The sequence below is a fragment of the Carettochelys insculpta genome, chromosome 2, assembly GCF_033958435.1.
Source record: "Carettochelys insculpta isolate YL-2023 chromosome 2, ASM3395843v1, whole genome shotgun sequence".
NCBI lineage: Eukaryota > Metazoa > Chordata > Testudines > Carettochelyidae > Carettochelys > Carettochelys insculpta.
This window is the reverse complement of record NC_134138.1, coordinates 205,436,193-205,459,271: the sequence shown is the minus strand read 5'-3', so window position 1 is coordinate 205,459,271 and position 23,079 is coordinate 205,436,193. Positions and strand designations below refer to the sequence as shown.

Here is a 23,079-nt window from a genome sequence, read left to right as displayed (position 1 = left end):
CTGGGGTGTGTGCCACATGGGGCACTCCCTGGAAGGACCCTTGCCAAGCTCAGAGGACACCCAGGAGGTGGCCTGCCTGCCAGAGACTGGGTCCAGCATCAGGACAAGGCTGCTCACCTCAGAGTCTGGTTCTTGTGGTGGTTGAGCCTCTGCTGCTTGCTCCTTCTCCTCCTCTAGGGGCTCCTTCACCATTGGCGAGGCCACGAGCCCCATGTCAAGGCTCAGGCCAGGGGATGATGTCCTCCCACTGGGATTGGGTTGAGCTCCCTGTAATAGGAGCAGGAGGGTGATTCTGTCCCCAGCTGGCCCACAGCATCCTGGGCCCTGACACAGCCCTGCCTGAGCTCCTTAAGTTTCACCCTCAGTGGCTCCAGGGTGTGGCAAGGGTAGCCCTGTTCAGCCAAAGCCTCAGCCATGCAGCTTTAGATCTCTGCACTTTGGCCCCTGGCCTGGGGGTCTTGAAATGTCAAATCTTTGCCCAGAGATCCAGAAAGGCCTGCCTCTTCATGCCTCAGGGGGCAGGAACCATAGAACACTGATTGCTTTGGACAGGGTGTCCACTGAGGCATCTGCCAGCAACCTGGAGGCCTTCTCTGTTGACAGAAGGCCCCCTGGAACATCCGGACCCATGTTTTGTTGATACATCTCTTGACACTGGCATTGTTCCTCATGGCGAGTGGGGTATAGCTGTTGACAGAAGTGCTCTGTTCTGTGGACTTACTGTTGACAGAACACGTTTTGCAACCTGGACGCTCTGTGGGTTTTGTTCACAATGTATATATATTTGTTTGTTGTATGTATATATTTTTAGATATTTATTTTACACACACACACACACACACACACACACACACACACATATTCAGTAATATATTCAGGATGTCTTAAATTCTATAGACAAAGAAGGACTTTAAGATAGCATTGTAAGAACACACTGCAGCACCTATATTATAAACATTTGCAGCAGAATTCACGTATTTTTGCCATAAAAAACTGGCATCAACAACTACTTGTTTATCATTTTTGAGTGGCCTGCAATTATTAGAGCTTCACAGATTATTCGAAGCAGCAACTCTCATTTGATGGATTATATAAACTGTAAAAATAATAGTCAGATCATAGTCACAAATTTCTTTCCCTCCCCACTCAGCAGGATACAATCATAAACATTATATTCTGTAATCACCTTCAGAACACTTCCACATAAAGATTTTAGGCAGTTTATATATATTAGATGTAAGCCTTTTATACATTTGAGGGTATACCAAATGCTATAAATTGCACTGATCGTTCTGTAGCTTTTTTTTTTTATAATGGTTTCAGGAACAATCTAATGAGACTTATGGACTCTAATACAAGAGCTGATGTTTGTAACAAGCTTCTCCCTGCTTCATATGTCTCATTATTCCTGAAGAATGTCATAAAGTACCACTTTTCACATTATAAGAAGATGTTACAATTATCTAATTAAGCTCAAGGTCTCATGTGCACAGTTGTCTGAACTAGTTTCACGCCTTTGAATTTCCAGAATTATCATCTGCAGTTCTGACTAACTATAAGCACAAATGCAGGCATCAACACATTGTTAAGTGCTCCAATATCACATAAGGGCTTGTCTACACCTGCCCCCAACTTCAAAGGGGCCATGTTACTCAGGGTGACAGGAGATTACTAATGAAGTGCTGTGGTGAATACGCAGCACTTCATTAAGCTAATTCTCCCCCACAGCAACTTCAAAGTGCCGGCATGCATGTAGCCACGGGCACTTCCAAGTGCCCGCGCTATTTCAAAGTGCCTTTACTCCCCAAAATTTTGAGAAGTAAAGGTACTTCAAAGAAGCATGGGCACTTCGAAGTGCCCACAGCTACAAGCATGCCCACACTTCAAAGTTTGATGCTTCGAAGTTGCTGCAGAGAGAATTAGCCTAATGAAGTGCTCTGTATTCACCACAGCACTTCATTAGTAGTCTCCCATCGCCCTGATTAACATGCCCCCTTTAAAGTTGGGGGAAGTGGAGACCCAGCCAAAGAATCTTTGAGACAAGAAACAGAAAATGTGTATTAACGTTCCAGTTCACACTTCTTATTTTGTAAGACATGTCTTGGAATACATCTGTAACAACCACAACAGAATATACACACCAAATTCTAAAATCTGAAATGGAAAATGTAATTTAAACGTGACTTCTCCTTAAATGTTATATAAGACATGCTCAAAATTTGGTTCAAAGAGCAGAAGTATGTTTCTTGTTATGCAACAAAAAATCTTGCAAACTGTGAAACTGTCAGTTTAAAATAAAATACAGATACATTTTATTTGTAATTTGTGGCAAAGTGCTGTTCAAGGTTTTAAAAATATTCTAAGGATTCTAGTAGCATGTATTTGAAAAACATGGTAAAGAATTGACTTGTTTAAACCAGAAACTGCAATCTCTCTCTCTCAAAAAAAAAAAAACCCTTCATAAACAACCCTTTAGTCTGTAATCTTATGAACAGGTCAAAAAAGGAAATAAACCTTTTTCTTTAATAAAACATGACCCTATTATTTCAAAATGCAAAATATTTGTTGAGTCAAAACAATCCAATTTCATATGGATTCTCTGTGCAAATAATGCATGGGTAGCAACTAGGGTAAAACTTTCTGACGATAATGCAAGTACTTAGACTCATGTTTCATGACATGACTAAATTTCATAACTAAATATTGGAAAAGCAGACAAGTATATATGACAAATAGGTTTAAATTGGGACAAAGATAGGCAATACTTATGAACAAAATATAAGCTTTGAACTCTGCAATCTGCCCTCAGAATATAGTAAACATCAAATTTGAGAGTAGGAAGAAATTATTTTAAACATCCTAATTGGCAAGGGACAGAACTGGATAAATGGTTGAACTGGATTCTCATGTGACATTAATGAAGACGGCATTATCTCTTAGTAGAATTCTTCCTTCTCCACAGGAATAAATTAGTAACACCATCTACTTTTTGTCAGACATGAAGGGGAGAGATGCTAACATATATATGCATATTGTATGTAGTAATCAGCCAAAGCAATTACACAGCTTTGAATATTTCACTTCTGCCACACAATTCTACATCCACCCATTTAATAACTAAACACCTAGATTCGTATGAAAATATATGTTTCAAGTATATGCTTCTCTATAAATATAGTGAGATCATTTCAACACAAGTTTTTAGTTTCTAATTTTTACAAATTCCACCAGGTACAATTTATATTTTACATGCAAATATGCATTCTGATTTTAAGATAGGCTCTGTTGGTCAAAAGTTATACTCCACATCATAAGTTTATAACCCAACAAAGCGTCACATTAACCAGAATCACTTAACAACCCCCACTACATGTGCCCAAGTAAACCACGTCTTGGAAACACCTGCTTTCTAAATAATGATCAGTTGCCTTGAAAGTTTCCATGGTAGAGCCTCAATGCATCCTGTAATTTAAAACATAACTTATGCATGAAAACTTTGAAAATCCTTATCCTACTACTAAAATAAAATAGGGAGACTATACCTGCCTTGTTTCCTTAGTATGTATCTGGACCAAATGGGAAAGAAAACATTAATTTCCCTTCTGACAGTGGTTCTTCAAGAGCTGGGATATCTCTGCTCCCACACCCTCACTACCTCCACGGACCTTATTTGAAGTCTATTTTTTCTAGTGCTGGCATCGTCCCTGATTGCCCACCATTAGAAATTAAGATGACTGTACATTCACAGACTTAGAGAGCCTATCTGATGTTGGCTGAGACATAGAAGGGTTTCCTGATGATGAAAACAAGGAGTGTTGTCTGCCTACTGGGAAAGTTTCAGGTTATGATGGGCCTACATACTAATCAGCAATTAAAGAAAGGCATTTCCTCCAAACAGAAAAAATAGCAGATCCACACATACATCTCAGAACACGGGGCATGACAACACAACATTTGATTCTACCAGGCTTATCCAAGTCCTTGGAGATGTAGCTGTCTAACACCAAAAGGTGTGCTGACTTCAATTTCAAAGAAAAAAAGAAAAGTCCAACAATACAAACTACCTGGTAGTTACTATTGAAGGAAGAAATATTTTTCATTAATAGAAATAATGGGACTTTTGTACCAAACACTCCAGAAGTAGCTCCAGACATGAATACATGGTCTCTATATCACTGGTTGGCTGGTTAAGGCCATATGATTCTTTTATAATAGTAACTGAGCAATGGTACTTGAGTGGCTGTAACAGACACTAAGTGGCACCAAAAGGCAAAACAGGCAAACAAAATTTTATGTACACTAGAAGCAGGAGGCCTGCCAAGGAGCCAGTGGGGACACTGGATGATCAAGGTGATAAAGGAGCACACATGGAAGAAAAGATGGTTGCACCGAAGCTAAACGAATTCTTTGCATCAGTCCTTCATGACAGATGTTGTGAGGGAGATTCACATGCATGAACCATTCTTTTTAAGTGATAAATCTGAAGTACTATCCCAGACAAGTGTTGCTAAAAGGTGTTTTGGAACAAATTAATAAATTAAACAGTAATAACCAGATTGTACTCCTCCAAGAAGGAACTCAAATATGCAATTGGATAACTATTATCTGTGATATATAACGTATCACATAAATCATCATTGTACCAGATGACTGAAAGACAGCTAATGTAATGCCAATTTTTAAAAAGGCTCCAGAGGTGATCCTGGCAATTGCAGACTGATAAGCCTAACTTCAGTACCAGCAAATCGACTGAAAATGACGTAAAGAACGTAACTATCAGATATATAAATTTACCCTTTTTGAAGAAGAGTCAACGTTGCTATTTGAAAGGGAAATCGTGACTGTCCAATATCCTTTGGGGAGGTTAAATAAACCTGGACAAGGATGATCCAGTGCATGTAGTTTACTTGGAATTTCAGAAAGCCTTTGACAAGGCCCTTCACCAAAGGCTCTTAACCAAAGTAAGCAATAATGAGATAAGAAGGAAGGTCCTTTCATGGATCAGTAACTAATTCAAAGACAGGTAATAAAGGATTGAAATAAATGGCCAATATTTAGAATGGAGAGAGTAAACAGCCAGCTCTCTGAATAATCTGTCTTGGGAACAAGGCTGTTCAAAAATATTCAGAAATGAACCAGAAAATGGGACCAGACTGAAGTACAATATTTGCGTGAGAGCCTGAAATGATTACTAATGACAGAGAAAAACACCAACACAGCATTTGGAAGACAACATCAAAAATCAAAGCAACCTGAGGTTGCTTATGCATGTACACAGACACTGGGGACTGTGATAGCATAGTACAATGTGCGCTAGGCAACAGAGCACAGAGGAAAGGAACAGAACTGAAAAATTGCCAGGATACCAGACAGAGGACCTCAATGACAGGAAAGAGGAGAGAGAGAGAGAGAAAGAAAAGGAGCTAAAGACAGAGTAACTACTGTTCAGATGTCACAGTAACATGTAGCTCATCCGAATGTTGATTCACTACCATTAGCATTATATGAAAAAGGAGAATTAATGGCATTATGCAAATATCGGTAATATTAGCATTAGGAGAAAGAAGACATTTACAACCTCAAAATATTTGAATGAAATGACCGTTTCTATGTGGTCAAAAGTTGCTCATTTATATAATTTATTTTCTGTCACAAACAGACTACAAATGCAAGTCTCAAATAAAAGAGGCAAAGATATAAATGACAACTCTGTCACCACTGATGTTACTGTGATGTAATTCTTGTTCACAGATAAAAGCAATAATTGTACTTCTCAGAGAGACAGAACTTTATGGCTACGTCTACGCTTGCACCCTTCTTTGAAGGGGGCATGGTAATCAGGGTAATGGGAGATTGAAGTTCTCTGATACATATGCGGCACTTCATTAGGCAAATTCTCACCCATGGCAACTTCAAAGTGCCAGCATGCTGTGTAGCCGTGGGTACTTCAAAGTGCCCTTATTCCTCAAAATTTTGGGGAGTAAAGGCACTTCAAAGTAGCGTGGGCACCTTGAAGTGCTCATGGCTACATGGCATGCCAGCACTTAGAAGTTCGACACTTCAAAGTTGCCACGGGGGAGAATTTGCCTAATGAAGCGCTGCATATGCATCACAGCACTTCATTAATAATCTGTTATCACCCGGAATTACCATGCCCCCTTCAAAGAAGGGGGCAAGTGTAGATGTAGCCCATAGCCTTTGTAAATTAGTAAGCTTACATTCCCAACTAGTGAATTGAACTCACCATCTGTTCAGCAAAATGACTGTATACTACTTATTATTTAAATAATTCAAGAAATCTGAGCAAGGTGATGGTAGGGATGGAGTTGGTATGACTTGGACCTCCTCTTTTTGTGGGGAGGACTATAAATGTCTACTGTGGATAACGTGGCATGAAAGTCTTTCATTGTGTGGAAGACTTCATCCATTTTTTCCTACAAAAAGTAAGTCCTCCACTTTTAATTGCATCTCTTTAGTGGAGGTCAGTATAATGCCTCCCCTGGGCCTCTTCTTGTCCTACCCCTATTCTGACTATTCCTGAAGGCTCCTATAGAAAGCTGTTGTGGCTTGCAGACCAGTGACTGTTCCTCTAAAGTGAATCTGTTAACTTAAAAGTGAAAAGCTTTCCAGCTTGCCAGACCTATTAGCATATTAACCCTGTGAAAGAGCTATTAAGTGGTTACGGAACCATCTCACAGGCATGTCACAACTCTAAGTACCAACAAAAACAGTTCTGCATTACTATGGTTATAGAACCTTAATCTAAAACTAGCTTTAAATATTTCATTAGTTTATGGCTGAAGATTATAAAAATAAAAATCACATCTCTGAAAACATCCATGCATAAATATTTAGATTCACAATTTGAATAATCAGCTTTAGCTTTAAATGTTTGGATTTTCAGACATATAGGCCACGGCCACATTAGTCCATCATTTCGGAAGAGCTGTGGTAATGTGGAACTTCAGAATATGCTAATGAGGTGCTGCCAGTTTCAAAACGCATGCCGCCCATATAGCTGGGGGCCAATTGAAATGGCCCTTTGAGTTCAAAAGTCCCTTCTACACTTCTGGTTTTGGGAAGGAGGGGCTTTCAAAATCAGGGGGGTTGTTTTGGAAGACCCCCAGCTACCTAGGTGGCATGCATTTCAAAACTAGCAGTTTTGAAGCCTGTGTGGCTGCCATTATGCTAATGAGGCACTGCATATTCCTGATAGCACCTAATTAGCATATTCCAAAGTGCCACATTACCACAGCCCTTCCGAAAGGAGGGGCAAGTGTGGCCACAGCCATAGTTTTTGTAAAATAAGTTCTTCAAAAGACGACCCTTACCTAAAATACATATTCTAATTTTAATTACCATAGTACAAAAGCTTGCTTCCTGAGATCTTCCTGTCCTCTCTACTCAGCTTTCATGCCCCATGATGAAGACAGCCTTTAAAAGGACAACATTCCTTTTCTTCCAGATAGCTGGACAAATGAGTTTCCCTTTTACATCTATTTGACATACTAGTTTTAAGAGAATGCTTCATCAAAATCAGAACCTTACTAAGATATAAAATCCTTTGATACATTTAAAATCATTGGAAATGTATTTTAACATAAACATAGTGAAATTTCATAAACGTGTTGTTATGAAAAAAATCACATAATACATTCGTGTTTCTGTTTTTCTAAAAGCACTGAACTTTGTTACGAACACAATAAACTGCTCTGACTAATTTACAAAAATGTCTGTTTCAGTGAGTTTAAATATCTTGTAATCTTGACTGATTACTTTATGAAAGCTTAGGAGTGTTTAAAAACGAAATCAGTTTAGAAATACTGATGAAGAAAATTTAAAACAGAGAAGAGCTGCTTCATGCATTGCTAAATATTTGATGTTGGATTCAATGGGACAACTGACTTGCCCTTACTACAAAATTTTTGAAAAGAAATCTCTGACAAACTTCAGGGTGTATAAAAAAAAACAAACTGTGACCTCCATTTTCTTTTCCAAATCTAGTGCTTTTAATTAAGTACCTTCTGCAAGTCCAGTCTTCACCATCATTCTCCATTAGAAAGAAATTTTAGAAGACTTTTTTTTTAAATGTCATTAGCTATATTTGGGTTCAAGGATTTGGTGGATGAGCAAAGAAAAGAGGGAGACAGTGGGGAAGGTGCAGGGCCTGGGCAGAGCAAGGTGGCATATGGGTCAGGCCAGAGTCAGGGGAGCTTGCCTCCCCAAGCAGCACTTTCACCCAATGCCTATGTCTTTAGATATGCCCAATGTAGTACGCATTGTGAAGGCCATCACAGTTGCATGTTCAGTAGCGTTAACCATGTTCAGGGCAGCTTGTAACATTGTCCTGGAGACTAACTGACCTGCTAGAAATACAGTCTTTAATTCCACTTTTTTGTCCTTAGGGAAGTCCGTAGCAAATTCAAAGAGCTTATAACTGTCATGGTTGCATTTAGCAAGAAGGACACTACAGTTTGCAATGAAGAACTATAAAGTGGAGGAGGTGTGTTCCTTCCTGCCCATCAACTCCAGTTGCTGGTGTTCTGTAGCCTTGCCTATGGCTGCATTTGTTTCATCCTGTGGGTTGCAGCGTTCACTACCTATCAGTTGTGGGTGGGTGTATAAGGAGTCAATGCACTTCACTGGCACATACTACTTACTGTCTGCATGTACACATTGGAGGACCAGAGGCTGGTGTCTGTCATCATCTCAGCAGGTTTCAGAATTGCTTCATTTATAGAAAGAACTATCATAGTGGTGGTTGATGGCTGTAGGATTTCCAGTAGCATGGTTTGAGTTTCCTGGACTTCCTGCACAGGTACGTTCTGACTGGATGCTGCCCTTTTAAACTCTTGGACTTGAAGTCATCTGACATCATTGGAAGAGGTGGCACGATGGCTCCCCCCGCCAGGTTCTTGTGTTGTTTTGTCTGGTCTCAGTGATGCAATGGTGATTCTGGTGGGGACCATAATTCTCCCCCTGCTGATGAGGAGGCTATGGTGTATTGGGTCTTAAATTCTGCCCATGGGTCCCCCCGTAGGCCATTGAAAGAGGAAGGGTATATCCTTTGCTGTACATGTGATGGGAAGGGTGTTCTCATTTGTTATGTTTTGGTCTTTAGCATGCACTGTGCCTCTTTCCCTTAGGGTATAGGGTGAGAAAAATCCTTCCTCTTGTTCCTCTGACTCACAATCCATAACAGCCACTGGAGAGGTAGGCTGCATTAAAAATGGCAATCCTTTAGTGCCAAGAAGGTGTGATTGATATTACCATACAATCATTACCACCTTGTGAGTGAGGAAGTGCTACATTACCAATAGTACTGGTACTGTTGTATTGCTTTGTTGACCAGTAGGCTTGTGATTCAATTTGTGGCTTGCTGCTGGCAGTACTGAAAATGGGCATGGCTGCCGAGATAGATGTCAATAGCAATGATGTGGATGGTAGTGGGCTGTATGATTGGTACCAACTCAGTTATTAGGGCAGCAGACATTGGCACCATGGAGGAAACATGGCATTTTGTGTCTCAACTCCTTTTAGGCTTTTGGTTCCATGCCACAACTATTGCTGGAGGTGCCAGGAGAGTTATATGTACTGTCTCCCTTTGCCACTGGCATCAGAAGTACAGACTGTGTAGGGGACCCTTTTTCTCCCCCTATAGTTTCTGCTGTGGAAAAGAAGAGGCCCTCTTCTTTTCAGAGAAGGATGGAACCGTGCTCCTTGATGGTTCAGTCTGTGGTGTTGAGCACTTTCCACAGGACCTGTGGCTTGATCCTGGGAGAAGTGAGACAGATGTCTCAGTTTCATCTTCAGGTAAAGGTCCTGATTTCAGCAGCCTTGGGCTTTCCAGTTGCTGCAATAAACGCCCTTGGCAGGAATGTGCATTTCTTTGAGACACCTCACACATGGAGAGTGACCATAGGATCTAGACATTGCCTCGCAGCAGAAGCCTCATCTATTAAAGGCCAGGGAAGCTGGCATAGTCAGTAATGTTAATATTAGTGGCCTGACATAGAGTTATGAACTAAGGAGAATAAATCAAAGTTTGTTTTTTTTGTTAAACATACCATAGAACTACAGTACAAGAAAGCTAATTCAACTACTAATTTGTATTTTTTATAATTCCAGGGAGAAAGGACTGTCACACTACAAAGGGCTCCATCTTCAGCTGAGGACTGTTGAGACAGAAGTGTGGGGAGGGAGCATCACATACACACACTCAGCAGGACAGACAGGTGCCAAGAGAAGGTTGCTGTGCAAATGGAGTCTAGGCAAGCACTGCTGTGGAAATGCCTCTGACCAATAGCATTGTAACATCCCCATCATCTGAACTGAAGTGCCTGCAGGGACAGCACTCAAAAAAGAACTGTTGTTAAATGTTGTTAACTTCTCTTTCCCCAATGATACTCAAATTATGACCTTGTAAACTTCATACATTGAGTTACATTAACTAAGAACTCTGCTGGAATCCTGCTGTTCCAGGAATCCAGAGATGGAAGACATCCACTAGGTCATGTAATCCATTCCCCAAATAGTGCAGAACTGTCCCCATCAGACTGTTCTGTCCTACCTAATGCTAAATATGCCTTGTGATAGGCCTTCTAGTGCTTTCATGGGATTATTATTCCACAGGCAAATACAGAAAGCCTTAGAGATGGGATGTTCTACCACTGTTTGTTACACTTCATCATTCTCAGTCTATGTCTACACTATGAGATAAATTCAAATTTATGACAGTTAACTCAATATTACCACATGACTGTCTTCACTGTAAATACCATTAGCTCAATTTAGGGAGCACTAATATTGATATCATAATATTGCCAGATTCTGCTAGGTGTTGTGTCAAGTTCTTGTCCTATTACGAGAGGTTAAAGAGAATAATTTTTCTCCCTGCTCCTTGCAACACCCTTTTAGGTACTTGAAAGCAGCTATCATGTCCCCTCTCTGCCTTCTCTTTTCTAAACTAAAGAAGCCCAGTTCTTTCAGTCTTCCCTCATAGCTCACGTTCTCTAGACTTTTAACCATTCTTGTTGCTCTTCTCTGGACCTTTCCCAATTTTTCCACATCTTACCTAAAAAGTGTGGCCCAGAACAGGACAAAATACTACAACTGAGGCCTAATCAATGCAGAGTAGAGTGGAAGAATATTTCTCACATCTTGTTCACAATATTCCTATTATAGAATCACAGAAGAGTAGGACTGGAAGGGACCTCGAGAGGCCATCGAGTCCAGCCCCCTGCCCTCATGGCAGGACCAAGCACTTTCTAGACCATCCCTGAAAGCCATCTATCTAACCTCTTCTTAAATAGCTCCAGTGATGGAGATTCTACCACCTCCCTTGGCAATTCGTTCCAGTGTTTGATCACCCTGACAGTTAGGAATTTTTTCCTAATGTCCAACCTGAACCTCCTCTGCTACAATTTAAGTCCATTGCTTCTTGTTCTATCCTCAGAGGCAAGGAAGAACAAGTTCCCTCCCTCTGCCTTATGACACCCTTCTAGATACCTGAAAACTGCTATCATGTCTCCCCTCAATCTTCTCTTTTCCAAACTAAACAAGCCCAGTTCTCTCAGCCCTTCTTCATAGGTCATGTTCTCTAGACCTTTGATCATTCTCGTTGCTCTCTTCTGGACCCTCTCCAATTTCTCCACATCCTTCCTGAACTGCGGTGCCCAGAACTGGACACAATACTCCAGCTGAGGCCTAAGCAGCACAGAGTAGAGCGGGAGAATGACTTCTCGTGTTTTGTTCACAACACACCTGTTAATGCATCCTAGAATCATGTTTGCTTTTTTTGCAACAGCATCACACTGTTGACTCATATTTAGCTTGTGGTCCACTATAACCCCTACATCCCTTTCTGCTGTACTCATACCTAGGCAGTCCTTTCCCATTCTGTATGTGTGACACTGATTGTTCCTTCCTAAGTGGAGCATTTTGCATTTGTCCTTATTAAACTTCATCCTGTTTGCCTCAGCCCATTTCTCCAGTTTATCCAGATCCTTTTGAATTATGACCCTATCCTCCAAAGAAGTTGCAACCCCTCCCAGCTTGGTATCATCTGCAAACTTAATAAGTGTACTTTCTATGTCAATATCTAAATCGTTAATGAAGATATTGAACAGAACCGGTCCTAAAACAGACCCCTGTGGAACCCCACTACTTATACTTTTCCAGCAGGATTGAAAACCATTAATAACTACTCTCTGGGTACAGTTATCCAGCCAGTTGTTCACCCACCTTACAGTAGCCCCATCTAAGTTGTATTTGCATAGTTTATTCTTAAGTATATTATGTGAGACTGTGTCAAATGTTTTACTGAAGTCTAGGTATACCACATCCACTGCTTCTCCCTTATCCACAAGGCTCATTATTCTATCAAAGAAAGCTATTAGATTGGTTTGACATGATCTGTTTTTAACAAAACCATGCTGGCTGTTCCCTATCACCTTACCACCTTCCAAATGCTTGCAGATGACTTCTTTAATGACCTGCTCCATTATCTTTCCTGGCACAGAAGTTAACCTGACTGGCCTGTAGTTTCCTGGGTTATTCTTGTTCCCCTTTTTATAAATGGGTACTACATTTGCCCTTTTCCAGTCTTCTGGAATCTGTCCCATCTCCCACGATTTTCCAAAAATGATTGCTAAAGGCTCAGATACCTCTTCTATCAGCTCCTTGAGGATTCTAGGATGCATTTCATCAGGCCCCGGTGATTTGCAGACATCTAATTTTTCTAAGTAAATTTTAATTTGTTCTTTTCTTATTTCACCTTCTAAACCTACCCCTTTTTCACTAGCATTCTCTATGTCAGGCATTCCTTCAGACTTCTCAGTGAAGACCGAAACAAAGCAATCATTAAACATCTCTGCCATTTCCAAATTCCCTGTTACTGTTTCTCTCTCCTCACTGACCAATGGCTCTACCCTCTCCTTGGTCTTCCTCTTGTTACCAATGTATTTGTAAAAAGCCTTCTTGTTTCCCTTTATGGTTGTAGCATCCAAGGATTCATGTTTTGTTTTTTTTTGTTTGGTTGGGTTTTTTTGCAACAGTGTCACATTCTTGACTCATACTTATCTTGTGGTCCTCTATGACCCCTAGATCCCTTTCTGCAGTACTCGTTCCCAGGGTGTCACCTCCAATTTTGCATGTGTGAAATTTATTGTAGCTCCCTAAGTGGAGTACTTCACATTCGTCCTCATGGAACTTCATCCTATTTTTCTCAGACCACTTCTCCACTCTGTCAAGATTATTTTGAATTCTAACCTGATCCCCCAAAGCACTAGCAACCCCTCCCAGTTTAGTATCATCTGCAAACTTGAAAAGGGTACTCTGTGCCATCATCTAACTCATTTATGTATATATTGAGCAGAACTGGCCCCAAAACTGACCCCTGTGGAACCCCACTTGTTATTCCCTTTCAGCATGGCTGTGAACCATTAATAATTACTACTACAGTTATTCACCCACATGATAGTAGCCCTATATAGTTGCATTTTTCTATTCTACTTTTCGGAAGGTCATGTGATACTGTACCAAATACCATTCTAAATCCAGGTACACTTCCCCTTTATCCACAAGGATTATTATCCTATCACAGAAAGCTATCAGGCTGGTTTGACATGTTTTGTTCTTGACAAATCCATTCCATCTGTTACCTATCACCTTATTATCTTCCAGATGTTTGTAGATGGATTCCTTAATTATTTCCCCCATCATCTTTCCTAGCAATGAAGTTAAGCTGCCTGGTCTGTAATTATCTGGGTTGTCCTTATTTCCATTTTTATAGATGGGAACTATATTTGCCCTTTTCCAGTCTGCTGGACTGTCTCCTGACTTGCACGATTTTTCAAAGATGGCAGCTAGTGGGTTCAGATACCTTCTTTATCATCTCCTTAAGTATTCTATGATGCAATTCATTAGACCTTGCTGACTTGTTTTACAGAGGAGCTATTAGCAAATGCATGCTAACTCACAGCAAAACAAGAAATTTTCAGCTCATTTTTTTATGTGTTCAGTTGTTTTTCTGAGAGCATTCATGCAAACCACCTTCTTTTGTTAATGGACATAAACAATTATTAAAATGTTGATGACATTTCAGCCAAGCCAGATCAAAAATTAAATTCAAATGGAAATATGATTTATTCCTGTTTATTTGTACTCCCTCAGCTAAACAACTGGAGACTCCTAATCACTGGAGCAAAGTATCACTTTGGAGGAGAAAAGTATTTCCCACTTTATGGTCCACAATACAGCAAGCTCTTTCATATCCAGCATTCTATTATCCAGAACTCTCAAATAACCGGTATTTTAACCATAAGTAAATCAGTTACGTTTTCCCTAAGTACAGTACAGTGAAGGTAAACATCAAGAAATACAATAGAAGTTCACAGTGTACAATACTACTGTGGTTGGAAAAAGTACTCTGCCTACATTTTTGTTCGTTTCTCAATAACTAATATTGTTTTTTCTTTAGTGTTATGCATTGCTAGGTATACCTCTCTATTCTCCAGAATATTTGATTATCCAGCAACCTCCCAGTCCTAGGGCTGCTGGATATGAAAGAGTTTACTGTACAAGGGGACAACGAGAGAGACATTTCCTTGAATCATAAGGAATCATAAAAGAAGTCTCATCAAAAGGTGATGAGATGAAAAAATGCTTGATGCTGGCTAAAAGGAAAGAGATGACAGAGCCTATAAACTTGCCAACAGATCAGGAACAGAGAGTAATGACAATGGACATAGGATTAAAACCCTAAAGACAGAGTCTGGTCTTATCCTGGGCAGACCTTACCTATCTTTGACAGGTGCTTGACAGGCCTCTCTCTTTGTCATTTTGGCAATATTTATATAGCTTGCCATCTCAATACATTCTAAATGAATGGAATAGGAACTCTATAGTCAAGCCTAACATCAGAATCTATTTCAATTTCTGCCCAAATGTTTTCTTGTCTTTTCATATGCAAATGTGGTAGTCAAAAGTGGCTATCAGCTCCATGATTAAGACACACATTAAATATTTAACTTATGTTGACACCTCCTAGTCTATACTTGATTTGCCACTGTCATAAAATCTACATCTATGTGTGTAAGTATGAAGTAAAGAGATGATGGGCATATAGGAAAAGAAAGATCATTTTCCATATCCATTCTGTTTTTATCCCCTCTTCTAGAGATGTCATCGAGGGACACAGCTACTAAAGATTCTGTCAGTACTAACTTGGGCTATACTGCATCTGGTGACTTAAGTCTAGTGAAACACTCCATAGCTCATTACCAGTCCTCAAAGGCATTTAGTTCCTTAGTTATTTAACACATTAAATAAAAACACATTAGTTTCATATATTTTGTATTCGAAACATTCACATTGCTGGAGATTTGGACTCAAGGACATAATCAATTTAAAGAAATTTAATTAGTGTGATTGTTCAAAGAACCAGAATAGAAAAACCTAACAATTACAGAACATAATTATATAAGCCTCACTCACTGCACATAGGGTCACAATGTCCGGTGTTGTTCCATGATGCTAAAAAAGTACTCTTGTAATTACCCAAGCAAACTGCTATAACACTTCCTCTCGCAAGTCAGACCAGAATACAAATCTGCTTACACTACATACAGCTGTACGTTTTTTCATATAATTTCAGCTGCTCCATATAATCCATATTTAACAAATGTACCATACAACTTATTTGGACATTTATTATTTGTTACTGTATTTTATTTGTCCAAAAAGTGCCTTGTATTTCAAGCTACCCAAAGCTATTAGCCTACCAATTCAGAAGAAAGCAATTTCTGCCACTCTAAAATGACAGAGCTGTATTTCTTTTCCATCTCTTTTTCTGCAAGGACTTTACTAACAGTGCTGCCTCTATCTGCATTGCCAGCATTCTGATTGTATTATAGTCTTTCATCTTTCCTAAAAAGTCATCAAAAACAATCCAATTCTAGTATTGATAAACTTTAGGATAGGAGTACTGTTTAATGACTTATGTGAAATAACTCGATGAGCTCATCTAATGGTAAGTTTCCATATTTTAAAAAAGAGTCACCGTTAACAGTTGCTACTAACTGACTCCTTTGAAGCAGCCAGTGATTTCTTCTCTTTACAAGTCCTACTCACATTCATACAGAGTCACAGCATAATAAGGAGTTCAATGTAATACACTATGCTTTCATAAGGTGGTTAAAATATAACTCCATTATACAGCTTCAATGCAAGGATCTCACTTCCTGACTAAAGGTAAGGTAAAGACCACTGCAGCAGTGATTTCTGGTGAAGAGCAGAAGATAAGTCGTATGCTGGGACACTGCAATAGGGAAGATGAATTTCACCCTACTTCCTCTTTTTAAAAGATTTGGACGGGAGAAGACTACCTCAGAGTCCAAAAACTGATTTGTGTTTGGGGATATCAAGGTGAAGAGAAAACAAGAATAAAAAGCTAGGTACAAGTAATATTTTAAAAGTAAAAGCAGTATCTGTAAGCCTTCAAATGAGTGAACTGGAACTCATGGATGAAGCTCCAAAAGGAATTTAAGATGAATAGTTAAAGACCCAACTGTCAAATCTAGCTGAACTATGTTTGTGGGAGGAAAGAAAAGGATGAAGGCACCTGGGTACCATCATACTTCAATGATCCTCAAAACCTAAGAGCTGTTTTAACTTGTTACTGGCTGCAAATACCCCAAAGAGGATAGTCCATAAACTGGGAGTTGCTGGAGCCCTACGGCTCTTCAGCAACACCTCCTTTGCCCAGACATGCTTCTACATGTCTTCTAGAGAAGACAGAAAGAACTGATGTACAGCCAGCTGTACCAATAAAACATCAAGCAAAGATTCTTCGGGTAACCAGCTAAGTAAGTTTTTCCAGTTGCTTCTCCATTGTGTACTCAGAGCAGTTGTACTAGGGATCAGGATATGGACCTGAAAGTTTCATGATATTAAAGATCAATCTCAGGGACTCACTTTTGGATGCCATTTTAAATTTGGGGTTTCTGAGGAATGAATCTCAAGAACCATTACTACTGCAAAAAGATTCACAAGTCAAAGTGGGAATATGGACGGTAGTCAACAGCAGCCATAAGCCTCAGTGCCCAGGTTCCAGCCCAAGCCCAAATATCTACACTGCAATTTTAAAGCCCCAAAACACAAGTCCTAGTCAGCTGACACAGGCCACATGTAGATATTTTATTGCAATGTAAACATAACCCAAAAGGTAGAGGTAGCTTTGAGTATCGCAGCGTTAGACTTCAGAGCTTAAAGTCTGCAGTATTTATACTTATCTGATACGTATGTGTACCTGTCTTTTAACTAGAGTTTACTCTTTATTTCTTAAGTGAAATGAACTTTGATTTATGTACAACAGCTGTAAGTGGCCATTTAAAACAGCTGTAATAAAATTTGCTGGAAGTTCACAAAGGAAGGAAACCATTTTCTGACATTAAGAAAGTCAGATGCTCAATAGAGCCCATAGCCTGAGTAACAGGTCACAAGTGAGGGACTAGTGGGGCCTAGTCCAAAAAGATACTGCAAATAAGTTAAAATTGGCCAGCATAGGAACATGGAGTGTTTGTAAAGTGTAAAGTTCCCACTCTGGTTATTATAAACATATTCCATTAATAAAGATATAGGGAAATGAGCTAAACAAATCTTAGAGTTTTGCTCAGAAGTCAGATTGTGAAACACACCGTTTGTGGAATCTCCAACCCAGAAACAAGAAACCATTCCCAGGAAGAGGGACAATTCTTTAACTAATTCTTGATGCTCCTTTTCTAGCATTGTCAGCAACAATTCCTAACTTAATTGGCAACCTTGAGAATAAGTCCACAGCATGTCAGCTACAGATGGCTTGAAAACTAATGTATAATGGGACTGGAACCTGCTCACAATACAACAGCTCTTAAGAATAGGTATATTTGTGATGTAGATCATGAAACAAAAAAATCTGCATTGCAAGCGTTTACTTCTGTTTGTGAGTACTTGACAGCATTGAATCATCTCAGTTACACGTACTTTTCAAATTTTGAACTGTCCCTTTTAGACAGCTACACTGACCATTCCATTACCTAGAGATATTAAGAAAGGTTGCATAGTCCTGCTGAAATTTCATAAGTCTGATTGATATTGTACTTTAACATAAAATGGCTCCTCCTTTTGATTTGTCCTCAAATAGAGATGTCAAAAGAAGCAGCAGCTCATCTGTCAGAAACAATGTATTCACTAAAGCAACAAACTTTTAGAGTAGTCATTCACGCATTTATTGCAAAACTGAGAAATTACTGAAAATCATACAGCTAATGAAACTAAAATAAAATTTCTCATCAGCTTCTTAATCTCTAAGGCTGCATCTACATGCAGCTCTGCCCGGCACCACTGCCAGCAGAGCTATGCAAAGTGAGCTTCTCAGGATTGCAAATGGCTGCCCATTTGCATACTCCCAAAGCTCATTACCATAGCAAGATGAGAGTTTGATGCTGGTAGAAGGAGGTGTCGGCACTGCAGAGGCCATGTGGACATGCCTCTGCTGGCTAAACCCCCTCTCTGTCGCCAGTTTCTTATGCCTCAAACATTTGGGGCATAAGGGACTGGAGACAGAGTGGGGAGTTTAGCCAGCAAACACATCCACATGGCCTCTGCAGTGCCGGCACCCACTTCTAACAGCATCGACAATAGACTCTCACAATAGGGAGTGAAAAGGGTAATCCCACTTTTGATCATAAGCAGAAGGGTTTACTACAACCATCTGTTAAACAGTGAAGTTCCCAAATGCACATGTGCAGCAAGGCAAAGATTTCCATCCTGCAATGAGAGACCAAGTTCTACTAAGCATTTTAATGCCAGTCAAGGTAAGTAGCTCAAAGTGGTTGTTCAAAATGCTATGCTATTATGCACATGCAATTGAATCGCCAACTAAAAGGTGTGTCATTCTTTCCTGTGTTTGAAAGGACCAAAGAACATTTAAAACAACAACAACATAATCTTCATGCAAACTGATTTTACAACCAGTGATTGATATTAAATCCATCAGTACCAATCAGAAATGCCTTTTGCAATATCATTTTTATCAGCATAATGTAACTGATCCCTATGTGTAACAATTACTAAAACTAAATCCCATTGTGCAAGCACATATTGTTCCACCACAAAATTTTTTCATATTTCTGTCAAACAAAATAAACCTAGAGACAGAAATCAAAGTACTTGAAGGTTCTATTTTTTTTTTATTATTACTTATTCTTACCAGGAGTAGAGAATAGTTCCCACAACTGATGTGAGTTTGCTGTTTTCTTGCTTCTGCTTTGCAAGACCAAAGTCAGCTATAATACAGGAAAAAAAAAACAATAAAGATTTACTAGTCATTACAATTTTTTGTGGCACATACATAGCTCCTTAAGTCTTTCCTGTCAGGGTGACAATTAATGTACATTCTAACAGCTGGAAACTTTTTTTCCCTCTTTTTACACACTGCAGCAATGTACCATACCATACCATCTGCTGATCTTCCACACCTACCTTTGCACTAATTAATGACATACATTTTAATCAGATATATCAGATTTAAATATATATATTTCTGGAGACTGCGGATGCAAAATGTTAATATTGATTCTCATTTTTCAGCTGTCCATCAGTGTTCCATTCCATTGTTATGAAAATGAAATATATATTACATTTAAAATAACTTACATTTATGTAAAAGCAGCAGTGAATAAAAGCTTAAACTAATTAAAAAACAGAACTGTCAAGTGAATAAAAATAGTGATTAATCATGATGTTAACAGAATACCATTTATTTAAATGGTTTGGATGTTTTTTATACTTTCAATTACAATACAGAATTTAAAGTGTACAGTGCTCACTTTAATTTTTTTAAAACAAACATTTGCATAGTAAAAATGTTAAAAATTTCAATTTACCCAAATACAACTACCATAATATAACCTCTGTCATGAAAGATGACTTTACAAATAGAGTTAGGCACAAAAAACACGCCTCATTCACAACAATGGAAAACAGAACCGACAAGTTCATTCAGTCCTGCTTCTTCTGCAGCCAACTAAGGCATTTTTTTAAAAAACACTTCCAGAAGATAATGTTGCTCATTTCTTGGACACAATGGCTACGTCTACACGTGCACCCAACTTCGAAATAACTTATTTCGATGTTGCGACATCGAAATAGGCTATTTCGATGAATAACGTCTACACGTCCTCCAGGGCTGGCAACGTCGATGTTCAACTTCGACGTTGCTCAGCCCAACATCGAAATAGGCACAGCGAGGGAACGTCTACACGCCAAAGTAGCACACATCGAAATAAGGGAGCCAGGCACAGCTGCAGACAGGGTCACGGGGCGGACTCAACAGCAAGTCGCTCCCTTAAAGGGCCCCTCCCAGACACACTTTCATTAAACAGTGCAAGATACACAGAGCCAACAACTAGTTGCAGACCCTGTATATGCAGCACGGACCCCCAGCTGCAGCAGCAGCAGCCAGAAGCCCTGGGCTAAGGGCTGCTGCCCACGGTGACCACAGAGCCCTGCAAGGGCTGGAGAGAGAGTATCTCTCAACCCCCCAGCTGATGGCCGCCATGGAGGACCCCGCTATTTCGATGTTGCGGGACGTGGATCGTCTACACGTCCCTACTTCGATGTAGAACGTCGAAGTAGGGCGCTATTCCCATCCGCTCATGGGGTTAGCGACTTCGACGTCTCGCCGCCTAACGTCGATTTCAACTTCGAAATAGCGCCCAACACGTGTAGACGTGACGGGCGCTATTTCGAAGTTACTGCCGCTACTTCGAAGTAGCGTGCACGTGTAGACGCAGCCAATGTCACCTGAGAGTGAGAACAGGCATTCAAATGGCATAACCATTCCAGAGGACATGTGGCCTTGCTGATGATGGTTCCTACTTGATAACAATCCAAAGCAGTGCAGATTGATGCATGCTCATTTTCATCATCTGAGTCAGATTCTACCAACAGAAGGTTAACTTTTTTGGTGATTCAGGTTCTGTAGTTTCCAAGTTGGAGTGTTGATCTTTTAAAACATGCTTCTCACTTCAACCCTCTCAGATTTTTGAAGGCACTTCAGATTCTTAAACCTTGATTGAGTGCTGTAGCCACCTTTGGAAATCTCACAGGGTTACCTTATTTGTATCTTTTGTCAAAGCTGCAGTAAAAGTGTTCTTAAAATGAACAGCACGTGCTGGGTCACCATCCAAGACTACTAGAGTATGAAATATATGGCAGAAAGTGGGTAAAACAGAATAGGAGACATACAATTCTTCCCCAAAGAATACAGTCACAAATTTAATTAACATTTTGAATAAGCATGCCCCATCTGGTCACTATGCATTAATCTCTCTCTGGTCACAACCCTGAAGAAATAAGGTGACCATATCTCCCTGTTCCAAATATGGGACAGCGAGATATGGAGGGGGAGAGGAAGGGGAAGCTCCTCCTGTCTCCAGCAAGCCCCAGGGAGCTGGGAAGGAGGTGGCAGCCACCAGTCCACTTGAGTCCCGGGGAAGCAGCAGCCACCGGCGCTCCCCAGGGAAGAATCAGTCACTCACACTCCCCCCACTTCTCTAAGTCTTGGGAAAGTAATCTACATGCTCTCTGGCCAGCAGCTGCACCTGCACAGCTGCTGATGGAAAAGGTCAGTGGTTGGGAGAGCCCAAACACAGGACAATTAGTTCCTTTTAAATAATACATAGGGATGCCTTTTGGCATGCCAAATATGGAACCATCATGCCAAATATGGGATGGATGGTCACCCTATGAAGAAAGGATCTGTAGGATCTAACCATAAGCTATGTCTGTATTAAATTAGGAAAGTTGACCACAGACACGTAATTCTGGCTACACCAACTACATAACTAAAATTGATGTATCTGTGCTCAGCTAACTTTTCTGTCTATATATGGGAAGGTTAATGGGAGAGTTTCTCCCTTTGACCTCCCTTACTCATGTCTCAGGAGAAGTACAGGGGTGACCCCTGAGAGCTCTAGTTCAGACTAGCTGCACGAAATTGAATCCTGAAAGGCTGACCCTGAGTGCGTTGATCTTCTGTGGTGGAGTAGATAAGCCCTATGTCAGGACTGCTGAAAAAAATCAACGAATGTAGCTCAGAGACTTAGTCCAAGAGCAGGACAGTTATGAGATTCTACCTCAAAAGGTGAAGACTTGTGGGGGGGAGAGAGTACATTGGGAAATGAGAGGGTTCTCAGGTGCAGCTAGCTCAGTAAACATGTGAAAACACGCCCAGCTCCACTCATGTCAACTCTATTTATGCTACTATAGTAACAAAGATATGTAAGATAAGTTAGAAATGGTTGGCTTAGGTGAAGTGTTCCAGAACAGGAAAGGCATTCTCAGAAATGAATGTACAGGTTAGACAAATTTCTGGTGACCTTTATCCAGTCTGATACTCAGGGCTCTGCATAACAGTAGCTTTCTTACCCCAGAAGGCTCTTTGATGAGAAGTCTAAGGTTTAGGTAGGCTTGAATTACTGAGCTGACAACAGAAAGTCCAAAGAAGCAGTGACACTGACTCTAGTGCTTGGAAAGGATATGCGGCATGCGTGCCAGGTAGCTGTCTGGCAATTTTCTAGGGCAGGTGACAAATCCTGGTTTTGCTTATGAGGTGAATACTCCTCAAGTAGTTAACGACAATGGCACATCTGCAGAGAAGATAGTTACCTGAATTAGCTTCAGTAAAGACCATCAAAATGCCTTTTCCCTCTTCTTAAGCATTCAAAAAAGAAAATTATTTCTCCATTAAACCTAAGCCTTTACAACATCCAGTGAATTTTGTGCCATTTGCTTAAAAGGAGGATAGAAGGAAGTGAGAGAAAGAACCTGGTTCTAGAAGAATTAATCTATTTTAGCTTTACATGATGGTACATATTAAGGTTAGAGCGGCTATTTCTCTTGATTTGCAGACAGAAGTCACAAGAATATGGGGACAAAAGTCTGCAGCACAGTCATAAAAATCTATTCCAAATGCTGCTGAGTAACACCTAAATCAGCAAAGTTGTAGAGAAGTCTCCAATTATTTCTGCCAAAGTC

The 23,079-nt window shown here is 40.1% G+C and overlaps 1 protein-coding gene across 7 annotated transcripts in view; it reads right to left on the bottom strand.

Annotated features, from left to right (window-relative positions):
* NEK10 (NIMA related kinase 10) overlaps positions 1-23,079 on the bottom strand; it is a 244,257-nt gene that overhangs the window by 124,035 nt on the left and 97,143 nt on the right. For all 7 annotated transcript variants that reach the window (XM_074984426.1, XM_074984427.1, XM_074984430.1 and 4 more), the window contains one exon: positions 19,250-19,325. In XM_074984426.1, the coding sequence (XP_074840527.1) occupies positions 19,250-19,325 (76 nt within the window). The remainder of the gene's footprint in view (positions 1-19,249; positions 19,326-23,079) is intronic.